At 37.4% G+C, this 16,131-nt stretch overlaps 1 protein-coding gene across 2 annotated transcripts in view; it reads left to right on the top strand.

Annotated features, from left to right (window-relative positions):
* Positions 1–16,131, top strand: part of HOOK3 (hook microtubule tethering protein 3) — an 89,946-nt gene that overhangs the window by 44,744 nt on the left and 29,071 nt on the right. For both annotated transcript variants that reach the window (XM_069001568.1, XM_069001567.1), the window contains exons 7-14: positions 1,143–1,205; positions 2,656–2,739; positions 3,753–3,916; positions 6,009–6,149; positions 7,662–7,863; positions 11,148–11,258; positions 13,903–13,990; positions 14,542–14,611. In XM_069001568.1, coding sequence (XP_068857669.1) covers positions 1,143–1,205; positions 2,656–2,739; positions 3,753–3,916; positions 6,009–6,149; positions 7,662–7,863; positions 11,148–11,258; positions 13,903–13,990; positions 14,542–14,611 — 923 coding nt within the window. The remainder of the gene's footprint in view (positions 1–1,142; positions 1,206–2,655; positions 2,740–3,752; positions 3,917–6,008; positions 6,150–7,661; positions 7,864–11,147; positions 11,259–13,902; positions 13,991–14,541; positions 14,612–16,131) is intronic.

Raw genomic sequence — 16,131 nt, 5'->3', positions numbered from 1 at the left:
AAGGAAAACAATGCAAAAGCGCTGATTTCTAGAAGGAATAAAGGAAGTACTGTCTCTCGAGTTACCTGGCTAGGCAGGAGATTCTAGGGAAGAAGTCTTGTCCTGATTTTGGTTAGGATAGGGCCTTTTTAATTGTAACTTTCATGGATTGCATCAAAACATTTTGTGTTTGGACAGAAACCATCAGTGCCGTTCTGTGACGATGGCTTTTGAATTAGTTACAGTGTATTTCTTATTTGCAAGACTGTTCCTGTTGGTGTCTTGCAACTTTTAGTAAGAAAGTTACTTTAGTATGTTTGCTTGACCTGTGTGGGAGGAGGTTGCTGAGCTACAACTTCTGCTACGCTTGATTTCACCTTTACCGACCTGTGCAGCTGATCATTTGGTTACTATAAGAAAACCTAATTATCAGCTTTTTTCTTTCTTTTGATCAGTACATCAGTCAATTTTGTAGGATATGATGTGGGGTTTTGTGTTGAGGGTTTGATTCTGTTTTATGTTTTGTTGGTTTTTTTAATATTCTAGGCCGAAACCACTATCAGCTATTCCTGCAGTAAAATAGTATACAAGGAATTGTAATACTCATTTCACGAATGCACTCTACTGAATTTCTTTTTAAGATTGTAAATTACAGACAACTTCAGAGCAGAATTTTTATCACCTTTGATTTGCACTAGAAGTTGAGAGAGATACGTCCTGGAGTTTAGTGAAACAAACAAATAAATAAATTGATGTTAACATCCAGGTAATGGAAATATGAAAAAAACACTCACTAGCAGAGAACAATTAAAGATAGGTCTTGCATGGTGTGTTGATATCTACTATCAATCCACTGCCACTGCAGTAAAAAATTTAGTGGGATGTTCTATAAGCTTCATCATAGATAAAGAATGTGCATTGTCAAAAGAAAAAGAGATGATGTAAAGTTTCTTTTATAGCACTCTAAATAATACAAATTATGAAGTTTTTTTATGTTCGTGTTTCTGAATGTGTCATATATAAAAATGAAGTTAAAAACTTTCAAATTAATTCGGATTAAAACTCCCAAAAGTAAAAATCAGCTCAGTATTTCATTGAAACTTAGGTTTTAACATAAAAGTAAAAATCTTTGCTTTTTCTAACCCAATGTAATCTAATTGCAGTTGATGAGTAAAGAATCTCCAGTCTCTGTTGGAAATGATGCTTACGTTGACCTTGATCGGCAGGTATCTAAGACTAGATGTTTCTTGTCCTTCAATCATAGCATGTCAGTGGCCAGTCTTTTTTCCATATTAAGAATTCTGTTTCTTTTTTTTTTTTCTTTAATCATTAAAGGGTTTTGTGGAAAAGTAAAATAGGAAGTGGAAAACTAAATTTCAGTATTTCAAGTCCTTTAGTTTTATAAATTGAGTTTGCTCCTATTGTGTTTAAAGGATATAAAAAAGTTGGTTTGAAAAACCAGTCTAGCTGTATGACATAATAAAGCAAAACTGCAGATTGGTACAAATCTTTAGGTATGGAAAAAGAAAGAAAGATAAAAAATGTGCACCATTAGATTAAATATTTTTATGTGAGTTCCTATTTCCAAAGTCAGTTTTTACAAACCCCTCACTTCTGTGGGAATTCTGGAACTGCAGCAATATAGTAGAGAAGTTTTCAAATATAATCTTTCCTGGTCTGATTTATTTTTAAAAGATACAAACCTGATTTTTGTTTTACTACCTTATCCTCATGCTAACACTGTTCTGCTTCCTCAGATTTTTTTCTAATGGAGAAAAAGACTAGTGGTGCTCATTGTATTGCTCCATCATGCTTTCTCTGCAGAAATATGTACATTCTTGCAGACGAAGTTGATTTTTGTATGTAAACAGGCCCATGAGAAATAAACTTGCAAATGCAAGATATGATGATGTTGTTTGAGAAGGCCCATTTAAACTTAATCATACATAATAATACACATATATATATACACACACACTTAACATGCATACACCTATTTTATCAGACCAATTTTCTTGTAGCTATGTTTTTTATGCTATCTTAACTGCATTCATTTGCAAACCAGTGAGATACATATCCTTAAACATTAAGTCTTTGAAGGGAAGTACCTGAATATTTCCTATTGTTTATAAGGTTCAGTGCCCTTTTTTGGAACGGTAGGCTTCTCTGTCACATGTTAGTTTTATTCCTGTTGTGCACTAAAAGTAGCTTCCAGTGACTAGAGAGATTTTACCCTGATTGTCCATTCCCTGTACTCCACCTTCCAGTCCTTTCTGTATTTCAAATGTAGATTGAAAATTGAAATTATGCACTCTTTGCATCCATAAAGAAAAGTGGTATTGACAATTTTTTTTTCAGTTTAGAAATTTGATGAGTTCTTCAGACCCAAGTTCTTCTGGAGTTTTTGACCCAATTTATAGAATAGATGTGATAATTCTAATGTAAGAGCAAATATTCCTTTGATGTACGGTTACTTTTTGCTAGTACACAAACGAAACAGTATTCACATCTGCTTCTTTTTTTTCTTTATAAGGACAAAATTGTTCTTTTTTTTAAAAATTCAGTGTATTACCTAAATGTAAAAATAATTTTATAGATATGTAGTCTGTAGTTCAGAATATTTTTAAATGGATCACAGAGCATGATGAAAATGTAAATTTATGTTGTTTATGGTAGCTGAAGAAAACTACAGAAGAATTAAATGAAGCACTTGCAACGAAAGAAGAAATTGCCCAGAGATGTCATGAGTTAGATATGCAGGTAAGTTTGCTACAGAGTCCGTATCAATTTTGAAGTGAGAAAAAGATGTGCTAACTTTTAGATGGCTGAAAATAAGTAGTAGAGTATGGAAACATAATTTTTAGAAGGGAGGTGAAAATGACACAGTAATTATTTTGTTTTAACTTGTGCTAGCAGAATGAATGCCATTGTTTTATTATCTTGTTGCTGCATTGTCAGTATTAAAACGATTCATACTAGCAAAAGTTTTTTCATTCAGTTAGGAAGGGTTTGAGCTGTGTGAAGCTCTTGCCATAGAGAACTAATACAAGTTCTGCTGCTGTAACAGTTCCAGTTAACAGTTAAATCCCAGTCAGAAGTTGCTGGAGACGATTAAATATGTATGGATTTAGACTAAGTTTTACTGTCAGTAAATCAATACTTGTCTGGACAGACATGAGGAGTGTGAAGGCATTACCATTGCAACTCGACTTTGCAGTATTAATTCAGGCTTCTTGCCGTTCAGTAACTGTTGGAATTAATAAAGCTTATCAGTTTGTCATGGTTAATATATGAACCCATGTTTCAGGTCTTGGAGCACTTTGGATTCTTTGCACTACTACCTGTTTTCACAGTGTTAGTGGAAACTGAGCCATCTTTCGGACTGTGTCCCTGTTTCAGGCCTGCTTGTGGATGGCCCTTACTGTGGAGAGCTAGTTTTATTTGTTTTTAGGGAAAGTATGCAGATTTTGTTACAATGAAGTTATCTTCTGTCGTAACAAAGGCTTTTTCTTTAAATTCTTGTTCAAAGTACATCAAAGAATAATTATGTTTCCTGAGTGGTAACTCGGCCCCTAATGTTTCAGTACATTGGTTACATCACATAGCAATTGAATACCTTTTAAATGATACAGTGTGTTCTTGTGCGATGTGACTAGTGAAGCCTGCATGTTTCTGTTTGTGGGCTCTGTTGAGACTTCATTACAGAATGAAAAAATACTGCTCTCTGTACCTGGGTAGGTTAGTTATTTCTATTCATGCTTTTATTACAACAGGTTGCAGCCCTCCAAGAGGAGAAGAGCAGCCTGCTTGCTGAGAACCAGATTTTGATGGAACGTTTAAACCAATCTGATTCTATTGAAGATCCCAACAGTCCTGCAGGTCGTAGACACCTGCAGCTGCAGACACAACTAGAACAGCTTCAAGAGGAAACATTCAGGTAGAAAAGCTACACTTGGTTAGGTTGTTTGTTTGTAGGTGGCAATAGAGGTGACTTAGATACTTCTGGTTCTGCTGGCAAATATTAATTAGTATAATGGATGGTGTATAACCACAGTAGTACCATTTTTGCAGTGATGTATATGTTATAATTTTGCTCTTTACAAGGTCCAGCATTAAAAAAAGTACAATTTGTCGCTCCACCGTGAGTTACTTTGAGTTGTGTGCAGTCATTTCACCCATGTTTTGCAAAGTCAGTGAGAATGAAAAGTAGCATGCTTTCCTTTATGCAAATTATTCTGATTGTATTTTTAAGGTGTAGTAATTCCTTGATGAAAGTTTGCTACAGGCTGTACTGCTGGTGGCATTATGTACAAAGCAAAGTATGTCCTTGAAAACAAATTTCGTAGATGATGAAAGATGGAGATTATCCATGTATGATCTCTGCACTTCATTTATATTTCCCCAATATGTGAAGATACAGTTCCTCTTTAAATATACTTCCTGGTCCTCTTGACCGTTGCTCCCAGGCTGTGTAAGCCTATTCTGCGGAAGAAAGCTGGTTCACTTCACCATCACCTTTTCATTCTCTTTGCCATACTTTCTTTCTCTTTTGTGAGTGCAATTATGGTATTTCTTTCTTTACACTGCCAGTTTTCCTTTCGCTGTCTTCTTCTCATTGCCCTTTTCCAGTTCGTACAAGATGTGCCACGTTATTTTCCTTTTTTTGTCTCTTTTGCCATTTTTCCATTTCCCCTTGATAAGCCTCCTTTCCTGCTTATTCTGACATATCATCTCCCATCGGTTTCTTGAAAAACATTCAGTGTTTCTCTTTCACAACAGCTAGTGCCTGGATTTCTTCTTTTTATACATCTATTATGTAAAGGAATAGAATGGTGATAATGTCCCCTTTTATCTTTCCTGATTCATCTCCATACTCTGCAGTGATTCCTCCCTGAGTCTGGTATCGATTACTGTTTGAACAGATTTTGTCCCCATGTTCAATATCTGCACTGCCTATTACTCTAATTTCAGGTTCTATAGGTCATTCTAAACTTTCTTCATATGTGAGACTCATTCCTTGTCTCCTTTACCTCCTTCCCCTGTCTTCATATCATGTGGCTTCTAATGGCAATTTGTGTGTGTTGCTTCCAGCTCTACCTGATCAAGCTGATCTGTACAGCTTAACTGATACTCACTGTGGTACACCAGTTTTCATCCTAGTCTTGCCTCTTTGTCCTTTGACTGTTCTGGTTTGTCATGATCCAAATCTTCATTGTTCCTGATTTAGATGACTTAAAGATTTTCTCTTGTCTCCTTTCTTGTAAATTCTTTTCGGACTCCTTGACTTTTTTTTCCCTTCATGCCCTTATTTCCTATCCTGGATTGTTTTTGTATTAATTTCAGAGCAAAATCACAGTAGGACTCTGTGTTTCAGGTTATGTCCTCTTCCATTTGTTCAAAATACTTTGACAAAATTTCTATTACTTATTCCCTTTGTTTACTACAAGGTTAATGGAGCTTTGCCTGTGTATACTATATGGAAGCAGTTCAGCAGCTTTGGTCAGAGTTCTTTACTTGCTAACTGGATAACCTGATTCTCCAGACATACTGGGCATGCACAGGTTCTTTATGAGTAAATAAATAAAGCCACTTCAATGAGAGGTCTATGGCATTTATAACATCTAACAATCAGATCAATATTGTTGGAGGTAGATAAGTTGGACAGCTGAACAAAATTTTAGAATAAAGATGTCGTGTTCAAATCTGTATGTCCCAAGATGAAAAAAGATGAAAATTGCTGCTTAAGCTTCCACTGTGAAAAACTACTGTTATAGAGGAAAACATCAGGTTTTGTCTTTATGAGAACATATGTTACCTTGTGAATTTTGAAATAGACCGATATTAAATTGGAAGCATAAATCAATAAAGTCAATCTGCTTTTATATTTTGAATAAGTACATTGGGCTGTTGTTTTCCTTCACTGCAGCAGGAGACCATTTTGTGTGTTCTTAGAGGGTATGATGATGAGGAAAGGTGACTGTGGCTCAGGATGAGAAATTATTTTCTGGGCTTTTTTTCCATTCCTACAGATTAGAAGCTGCCAAAGATGACTATCGAATACGCTGTGAAGAGCTAGAAAAGGAAATTGCAGAATTGAGACAACAAACAGAAGAGCTTACTACACTGGCAGAGGAGGCTCAGTCTTTGAAGGATGAGATAGATGTACTCAGGTAAATTTTGCTCCATTAACCCTTTTTAACTACTATGTTTTAGTCTATATAACTTGTGTACCTAATCTATATTAAACATTTTCAATGCCAAGATTCTTTGGATCCTCTGGTTTAGGTACACAGACCAATGCACAGTTATTGAGTAAAATAGTTGCTTATTGTGTACCTAATCAGTAACTGTTAGTAAACTTAGTAATTCTATGCCAATTTATGGTTATAACAGGGCACTCACTGATCCCTTTGAGTATGCAATATTCACCTTCATCATGTCTTGGGCATCTGTTCTCATCATAAAACTAGGCCATTTCCTTTCTTGGGTTTGCATTGTTTGGACTTTGGGTGGTGCTTTTGGTTTATCATATAATGATAATATGAACATCTGTTGCAGCTCCCATTGCCACTGGATTTTAGCAATGGAAGTTGTAATGATTTGATGATACTAGGGGTTTATAGGGTAGGACAGCCACTTTTATTATGGAGCATAATCCTTCAGTATTGGCATCTTGCTGCCATGGGTTATTCAGAACAGTTACCCATTCTCTTCAGCAAGGCTTATTTAATACTGCCATTCCTGACTCACCAGCAGCTTTCTACCAATGGTATCTGTCTTTCACCTTTCTGTCATTAATATAAGGAATGAACTCATCACACTGCATGAACTGTGTGGGTGGCTTGGGTTCAAAAATTCCTTGCCCCAAGAGAGAGGCCCTGCACCTCACTGAGGATTAAGCAGAGCTGGCTTGCCGCAGTGTCCCATAAACTGACCCATCAATTCAGTGGGAGATTCCCTGGATTTCACAGGAAATTGGGTCTGTAAATTGGTTGATTCTAAAATGAAACTGGGGACAGTAATAGTAGCAGAGGTCGTTGGGGGAGGTGAGGTCCATTGCTGTCTTGGCAATGCAGCAAGTGGATTGATAAAACTCTGAAAAGCTGTGAATGAAGCCTGGTGTTTCTTCTTTTTTTTTTTTGTTTTTTGTTTGTTTGTTTGTTTTTTTTTTTTTGTTTGTTTGTTTTTTTAAGAAGGAATCAAGTTCCAAAACTATTATGGTACTTCTGTGTCACCAAGTTCAATTTGCCTAGGTGATGGATCTTTATGATTTTATTCCTGGCTGTCATTAAAATGAAGTGCAGAAACTTTTCTTCTTTACCCTTGAAAAATTTAGGACAGAAGATAATTTAGAATTGAAAGGAAATGGGTGGGAATGAGGTTTTTTTCACTATTATTTTAAGATTGGAAGCAGATCAGAAAGTTCTGGGTGTTAGGAAAATGGATAGGGTCTAAAAGAACCTTCCACAGCAGCTCATAGAGTTGACAAATAGTTATTGGAAGAAAACAGACAATTTAAAAGTGAAAACATCTGTAATAGGAGGATATGATTGCTTTATTGTTCTCCCCATTATGTCTCAGAATGTCTTCTGCATTAAGAAAACACAGTGAGGAAGCATTTTAAATTCTGTTAGTTTTGTTCATTTTCAGAGTTCAACTTTGATATAAATCTGTCCCTTCAGGCATTCTTCTGATAAAGTAGCCAAGTTAGAAAGCCAGGTAGAGTCATACAAAAAGAAATTGGAAGATCTGGGTGATTTGCGGCGGCAAGTGAAGCTTTTAGAAGAGAAGAATACAATGTACATGCAAAATACCGTGAGCCTGGAAGAAGAACTGAGGAAGGCCAATGCAGCACGCAGTCAGCTGGAAACATACAAGAGACAGGTGAGGACAGGCATCATCAATGCAGTAGTGCTCTGTATAGTTCAACACTTCGTAACATGGCTAATACTTCAAAGTAAAAAACCTATGAAAAAACCACCTCCTGTTTAGAATGCTTCGATGTTTTGTAGGTGCTACCTTTGTCCTTTTTTTCTGCAATTCTTGTCATTGCTGTAAGTTTATGTTACTTTGTCAAAAAGCAGTATTTCCTGCATTTAGAAGGTCAACAGATTTTAAGTGTTTTTTTTTTTTTTATTCTAAAATGATTCCAAATTCATATTCAGTAGTGAGGCTTGAATTAGAGGCTCTCCTTTCAGAAAAAGTATCCACTTTTCACTACAATATTCCAGCAGTGAGGAACACACACCACAGCTGAGGTAAGTTATTCCTGTGGTTAAATTACCCCCTTTTTTAAGGTTCTAGTTTGTCTGATACGTCTGAACTTTTCCACTTAAGAAGAGAGAAGGACTCTTGTCATCCCTGTTGTTTTATATGCACCTAGTGGAGTACAAAATGTGTCACCAGCACACTCTGTGGAGTGAAAGGCACCTGTTTATCCTCCTGTTTATTCAAGTGCCATGTGATGCTGTTTCTGTAAAGTTGGAAGATGTGTTTAGTCTTTTCTCTGCTTCTATACTACAGGGACATGATATCATTCTGGTATTCTTGTTAGAGGGCCAGACAGAGCATGGTTCATTAAAATAGTAGTGCCTGCTCTGTATTTCTGCCTGAACAAATGATCACAGCACAGGGGTCCCTGTATGTCAGTTTACAGTAGAATAAAATACAGAAACAGGCACTAATAATATTGCCAACCCAGAAACAATGTGTCTCCCTAAGATCTGATAGATTTTTTTCCCTGCACTTGGCTAGTCTAATTTTAAATACAGACCAAATGATTTTACCAGAAAAAAAGACCTTGGACAAGAAAAATTGTCCAAGGGGACAAAGGGAAAAGTAAATGTAGAAAGGAATGGCCTTCCACACATGATCAATATCAAGTTTACTGGCAGCCCAATATGTCACTCCATTAAACAGCTGAGCATGTTATACTGTTGTGTAACCTCAACATCTGCATTTGATTCTTATTTCACCAACCAAAAGGATTTTGGAAGGGCAATCCCAAACATTTGTGCTGCTAAAGTACTCCTTTTCTTCATTATTCCCTGTATTTTATGGGTAGGATTTCCTGTGTGAGGTGCTGTTGTTTGGTGCAAAACTGTTTACTGGCTGAGACTGGAATAAGCCTCAGGTGTCCTGTTGCAGATGTGTTTTCTTCACCTAACTACGGTGTCTCAAAATGAACACTCTTTGTTTGTCTTCAGTGTCTGTAAGACTGGTCTCCTTTTGAGACCTGCCTGTGAATCATAAACCACAAAATTATTTTTCTGGTAACCCTGAATTGTGCTATCAGAAGTAAACCAGACGTAAAGACTGTGATGTTATGTCACTGCTGAGCGCTAGTGTGCTCCTGTAGTGGAATATGTCTTGTCTGGTGTTTGAAGGATCCAACCCCACTCATGAGGATGCCATTAGAGAGTTATTTCTTTGGCTTAGAAGCCTTGTGCTATGCAGATGAAAGTGGTTGATTCAAATTCCTATATCAATCTGCAAGGAAATTGCGCCTTCGCTGCACAGAACTATCTCTATGAGGTGAGATTGAGTGGTGGTGTTTTGTTTTCACTCTTCTGAGAGCAAGCATAAGCCTTTTCTAAGAAATTTTATTTTGGCATAAAGAATTGAAATGTGAAGATTTCAGGATAAATTTTTTTGTAATTTTAATTCAGCCCCTTTGTGCATGTGCATTCTGATACATAGCTAACAGTATGTCTTGCTTTTCTTTGTTGCAAGATTGCTGCTTTACTCATTCCACACACAGATAATGCTCAGTAAATGTGATGGCAGTTCATTTTTTTTTTAATCTTCTGCATTACCATGAAGTTGTATGTTTTTCGATACACTCACAAGTCCTAATTCAAGACAAATTTGTTTCCTTCAGTGTTTTTCTACATACCATTACCTTAGCATGATTGATTACAAACATGAATGCGTTTGTTTCCATTTGAGGTGAAAATTCTCTCATTTTGCAAGTGGTGGCACAATCACTGGTGAAGGCCTGCAGGTTTTTTTTTTATACCTGCAGTTATTCTGATAGTCCCAGTGATGATGTCACATCTGAAAAATGAAATATTTTCATATATAACATTTTAATTTCTTTAATAGCAGAAAATGCAGGCCTGTGCTGGTTTTGCAGCCTTTAATTTAAGAATAACAGCAGCAAACTCCTTCTCTAAGACTTAAGACCATGCATATTTTAGGCCTTGTTACTTTGCTATAGTTGTACACATTGAAAATAAAAGGCAGTTAGAACCACTGGGCAATCTTAATGTAGGTATGGCTACTGCTTTAATCACTTCCTGTGTAATCTAAAAGCCATGAAAAAGCCTTCTTATAAATTGCTTCAGAAGAAGCTGTAGGTCTTAAGCTGACTCTTCATTCAGCCTTTGTGTTTGCAGGTCAGTCTTTATTTAGCTTATTTGCTTCCATGCTCTCTGCATTATGAGCTTTACTAGTGTTCTGGGAATTAATCTTTGCTAGTAAAGGCTGAGAGTTTTGAAAAGGCATGACTTCGCTGATTTACCATCTGTTGTGCTCAGCTTTCAGATTTCTGATCACTTAATTTTAAGAGCTCTTTACTGATCTGTAGTTGAGAGCATACATGTGGCTTTGTTAGCTGTTTCTCTCCAAACAGACAAAACTATTTGGAGCCTGTGGCTGAATCTTTATCTTAGTGTATTAAAAATAACTAGGAAATCTCAGGTTAGGGAATGTTACCTGGCTGCATAAACTAGTAGTTGAATTCTCAGTGAGGCTTATGAAATAAAGTTAACAAAAGGTATAGATAATTGGCTTTCCTCAGAATTTTTTCTTTTAACTAGGCTTTTCAGAATGCAGAAAGATTTTTCTGCTGTTCATAAGCTTTTTGATTCCTAGAACTACATAGCTTTTCTTTCTGTAAACCCTGCTTGAGCTTAAATTCTTGTTTTAGATGTACTGAAAATACTTTGCATTTTTTCTATCTTTTGCTTGCACTAAGACCTAATATTTGAATGCTTTTTATTTTACTGAAACACAGAACAACCGATGAAAGCATTTTTTAGTATGTCCTATAAGTAACTATTTCACTTGTTTTACAACATGACTTGTGGTGCATTGTAATTGGCTACTTTGTCTTGTGTATTTTGTTTTAACATTTGCAGACACATTATTGATTCTTGTTCTCACAGGCAGTTGAACTACAAAACAGGTTATCTGAAGAATCCAAGAAAGCTGATAAATTAGATTATGAATGCAAACGACTGAAAGAAAAAGTAGACAGCCTCCAAAAAGAAAAAGATGTAAGTGCCAAGGTGTTATTTTTTTGTTAGTAACAATAGCAACTTTGTATCCTTTATAACACAGAGATATGGTAATATCACACTTAGCAATCTTTTTAAGTTAGGAAGTCTTTTTTCATCTAAAATTTTCTAATGTTTGTGTACAAGATACTTTTTAAACCTAAGAATTGTACAGCATGGAATAAAGTGACTGTACAAAAACAAATGCAACCCATTTTTAAGAGGAAAAGCCTTCATATTTGGCATCTGAAGTTGTTTCCTGACCATTTACCATGAGAAAGTTAATAAATACCCAGGGTAATTGTACGTATTCTGAAAAGCTATTTACAACAGGGTTTCTGCAGTATCATCCTAGAACTAAATTCCTGTTGCTTTTTTTTCCTAAGGCATTCTTTGAGCATGCTTCTCTTTGTGGAGTCATCACTAATGTAGCAAGAGGCTTAGTAGTTGTGTAGAGGGAAATGTCCTTTGTGGCGATCTCAGCTTTTATGACAGCTCCTCGTTGACCTATCTTGTACTGCCGGTGTGGAACACACAGGGTAGCTACCAATCTACCCATTCGTCTTGAGTCATTTGCTGCTAGAGATTCTGTGATTAATTGCTCCGTCCTCTCTTGACGGCACTGATCCTTTGGACTTCTCTTGCACACTGTCATTTCTCAACAGTTAATTTCAGCTTGTTTCTTAGGAATGTATATGCAAGTGCCTCAAACTACCTAAAATCAAGGTCAGCAATTGAAGCTAGCAGTTTCTTAGGCATGTTTTAATTACAAATCCATTGATCCAACTGTTGGAAACTCTGCAGGCTTTTTCCTTAATAATCATATTTCATGTCCAGTTTTTTCCAAGATTTCCAAGCCCAGCACTTAAGTATCATTTGAACTGAAAGTTTTCAGTTATTTTATGTTTATAGGTCATTGATTTCCATGTTTTATTAAATTTTCAAGCTGCGGTGGACACTTGACCTTCACATAACTTCCATCTGCCCTTCAAATCAGGCTGGAATGTTCATAGTAACTGTATTGGTATTGTGCTTTGGCTTTCTTTCCTGCTTTTTATTTTTATATTGGGGTTTTTTTCCAATTCTTTTATGTTGAACAATTGTAAGATTGTTTCTGTGGCTTATCCATGGCTCAGTGGACCATTTCATCTTGCACAAAGGATCTGAATTGCAGGCCACTGTCATATAGTTTTCTGTTTCACCCCCAAAAACCAGCATTTTTTTGAGCTGGATGTTGTTTTTAAGTACATTCTTTTGAATGGATATGCACCTGTGAGAAGTAAGTTACAGCTAGAAGTCTCTCATCACATGACCTCAGTGATTCCCTGTCTGTATTACCTACTCTTTCTGTTCTGTTCTGTGTTGTCAATATGTATCAATAAGGTAGCCCACCACAGGTCACAGGCTAGGTAATGGTATCTTGTCAGTTATATTTTGGAAATAGTTACTGAAATTAATTTTACCCTTTTCTTTATGTTTGGCAAAGCATGGTAGTGTTTGATATCTTCATCAAAGTAGCTTGGAATTTTACCTCTGTGGTCTGTTATATATAAGTACTAAGATAATTATTGAGTTGCTTGTACCAGTGAAGCCCTAGAGCTTTTTCTAGTCACTAAAATATTCTGGCATTTGGCAATCAACTGTTAGTAAAATGAAATGTTATCAGCCAACACAACTCCATACCTACCCAGAGGCAAGGTCTGTCCTGGACCATTTAGTAATACTGAACATGTCTGATTTTGGAGCAAACTACAACTTGGATCATGACATTCTTTCTCTTTTTTTTTGACTCTTGGCAACCTTCTGGACAAAAACCTGGTGTTATCTGTAGGTTCTCATTTTTTTGCCAGAAGGGTACTTGTGCCAAATTGAAAAAGTATTTACCTGATGCTACTGAGTAGCACACCTGTCTGTATCCCAAGGCGATCTAGTCCTGTTCTTCATTTCTCTTTGGACTGAGTCTTAAGCAACTAGTTTTCTTTCATAGCCAAGATGCTGGTGAATAACTGTTGGGGTCTCCTCCTTGTGGAGGAGGATCCAGATGTGGAGCCCCCAAAACGGCTCAAAATGACCCAAAACGTGCCCGCAAATAACAAGGCCAGGTGACCCACAGGAGGAATGGGATATGGAGATGCTGCTCGCACTTCCACTGGTGAAAGGCAAACAAAATGAAGTTAAAAGCAGTTTGTTTGTTATGTTGACTCTGTACTTATATGCTCGTGGTTTCACTCCTGGCTGAATCTTGGATTCATGGTGAGGCAAAAATCTGTGGTCTCTCAACTGACTTCCATTTCCCTTGGAATCACCCCCAATGAATGGAAAAGGAAAACAGCTGAGTGGCCCCAGTGGATACTGTTTACTACCTGGTACCAGGACTTTGTGCCACTAATATATTGATTTTGTAAGCTTATACCCTGCTATTTTTAGTCCAGTAAGATCAGCAACCCTTCTCCCAAAAAACCCCAAACCACTGTTCCTGTGGAATATATAACATTTACTTTTCTTTTGTTATGAAATAGACTGAGATACCTTAATTTGGAAGTAATCTCTAGAGCTGCATTAAATTATTTTTAAAATTTTGAAGGCTGTTAGAGATGGATTTGTACCGCCAAGACTGATAATTGTTTTCTTTCCAATTATTCAGAGATTAAGAACAGAAAGGGATTCTTTGAAAGAAACTATTGAAGAACTTAGATGTGTACAAGCTCAGGAGGGTCAACTCACCACTACAGGTAAAGGACAAATAAGGAGATTAAATGCATCTTTTCTAAAGCTTACAGGAGTTTTCTGTAGAGTATTGAATGTGCTTTTGTTTAGCACAGAATAAATTCAAGCTCCCCTAAAATCAGTAGTGAAAAACTTCTTCAACTAGTCACAGCTTCGTAAGCAAGCAAAAGCTTCAAATGTTATTTCAGCCAATCAGAAATTTTAGTCTCCTCTCCAGTGGGATATTTTTATAATATATATCTGATTTCTGTGTAGTTACATAAATTTCTTTAGAGAGATAGATTCTTTTCTCATGATGTTTCATGCGTAATAGTTCATTCCTATGTGTAATCTTCTGTACCTTTGTAGTTCTTAGATAAGCAGAAAATAAACTGCAGTATTATTTCTTCAGAATGGATGAAGTAATGATTCACCAAATGAAATGGTGCTTGTCTGTCAGTCTTGCTGTAGCTTGACTTTGTGTCATTTTGCGTTGTCTAGCAATTGTCTAAAACTTCTAGAACTTCTTACTTCTTGTCATGTAAAGAAATTAAATGGTGTGCTTTTCCTTACTCAGGATTGATGCCTCTGGGAAGACAAGAGCCTTCAGACAGTTTAGCAGCAGAAATCATTACTCCTGAAATAAAGTAAGCTAATGTGTGCTTTCTTTTACTAACCTTTACAGTGGTCAATGGCAAGTTGAATATCAGCCAGCCAGTGCCCTGGCAGTCAGGAGGACCAACTGTGTCCTGGGGTGCATCAGGCACAGCATCACCAGCCAGGCAAGGGAGGGGATTGTCCTGCTGTGCACTGGGGCAGAGTCCTGTGTGCAGTTTTGGGTGCCACAATATGAGAAGGACATAAAGCTCTTAGCATCCAGCAGAGGGCCACAAAGATGGTGAAGGGCCTTGAGGAGAAACTATATGAGGAGTGGCTGAGGTCATTTGGTCTGTTCAGCCTGGAGATGAGACTGGGCAGAGATCTTATGGTGGTTTCCACCTTCCTCACGAGAGGAAGAGGAGGGGCAGACATTCTCTTCTGTTGTGACCAGTGACAGGACCCAAGGGAATGGTCTGAATTTGTGCCAAGGAAGGTTTAGGTTGGATACTAGAAAAAGGTTTCTTGTTGCCCTGTCTTGATTGTCTGGAGCTTGATGATGGTCCCAAAAGAATTGAGTATTTATGAGTAAGAATCTAGGGGAAGGCCACAAGGCAGATATTCTGGTGGGTGTGTTACAGACCACTCGTCTAGGATGCCATATACTATAAGCAGCTGGGAGAGGTCTTGAGGTTGCTGGCCCTTCTTATTATAGAGGACTTCAACTTACCAGATGGCTGCTGGAAATGCAATACGGCAGAAAGGGATCAGTCTAGGAGGTTCCTGGACTGTATGGAAGATAACCTCCTAACACAGCTACTGAGCAAGCCAGCTAGGGAAGGTGTCTCAGTGGACTCGCTGTTTGTGAACGGGAAAGGACTGGTGGATGATGTGATGATCAGAGGCCATCTTGGGCACAGCAAGCACTGAATGAGAGAGTTCTTGATTCACAGAGAATTAAGGAGAGAGGCCAGCAGAACCTCCACTTTGGACTTCTAGAGGGCACAGTTTGGCCTAGGGGTCTTGTTGACAAGCTGCTTGGGAGTCAGTCCTGAAGGGCAATGGAGTCCATGAGGGCAAGAAAGATCTGTTAACAGTGCAGGAGCAGGATGTCTTCATGTGCCGAATGAAGAGCCATCAGGAAGACTGGCTTGTCTGTACACAGAGCTTTGGCCAGAACTCAGGATAAAAAAGATTGTGTCATGTTTGGAAGAAGGGGCAAAGCCCCTCAGAAGGACTACAGAGATGTTGTGCCGTTATGCAGGGAGAAAATTAGATGAGCCAAAGCCCAACTAGATCTTATTTTGGCTACTGCCAATAAAAGACAATAAAAAATGTTTATATAGATAAATTCACAATTAAATGAGGATTAAGGAGAATCTCAATCCCTTATTGGATGCAGGGGGAACCATACCAGTAAAGGACAAGGAAAAGGCTGATCTACTTAAAGCCTTCTTTGCCACAGTCTTTAATAGTAAGACTGCTTATCTGGAAGACAGATGCAAGAAGCTGAATAAAGCCTCCACAATACAGGAGGAAACATCTAATGACCAATGCTATGCCAATTAGA

The sequence above is a fragment of the Aphelocoma coerulescens genome (genome assembly GCF_041296385.1).
Source record: "Aphelocoma coerulescens isolate FSJ_1873_10779 chromosome Z unlocalized genomic scaffold, UR_Acoe_1.0 ChrZ, whole genome shotgun sequence".
NCBI lineage: Eukaryota > Metazoa > Chordata > Aves > Passeriformes > Corvidae > Aphelocoma > Aphelocoma coerulescens.
The sequence above is the reverse complement of the archived record's forward strand: the minus strand, read 5'-3'. Positions and strand labels throughout refer to the sequence as shown.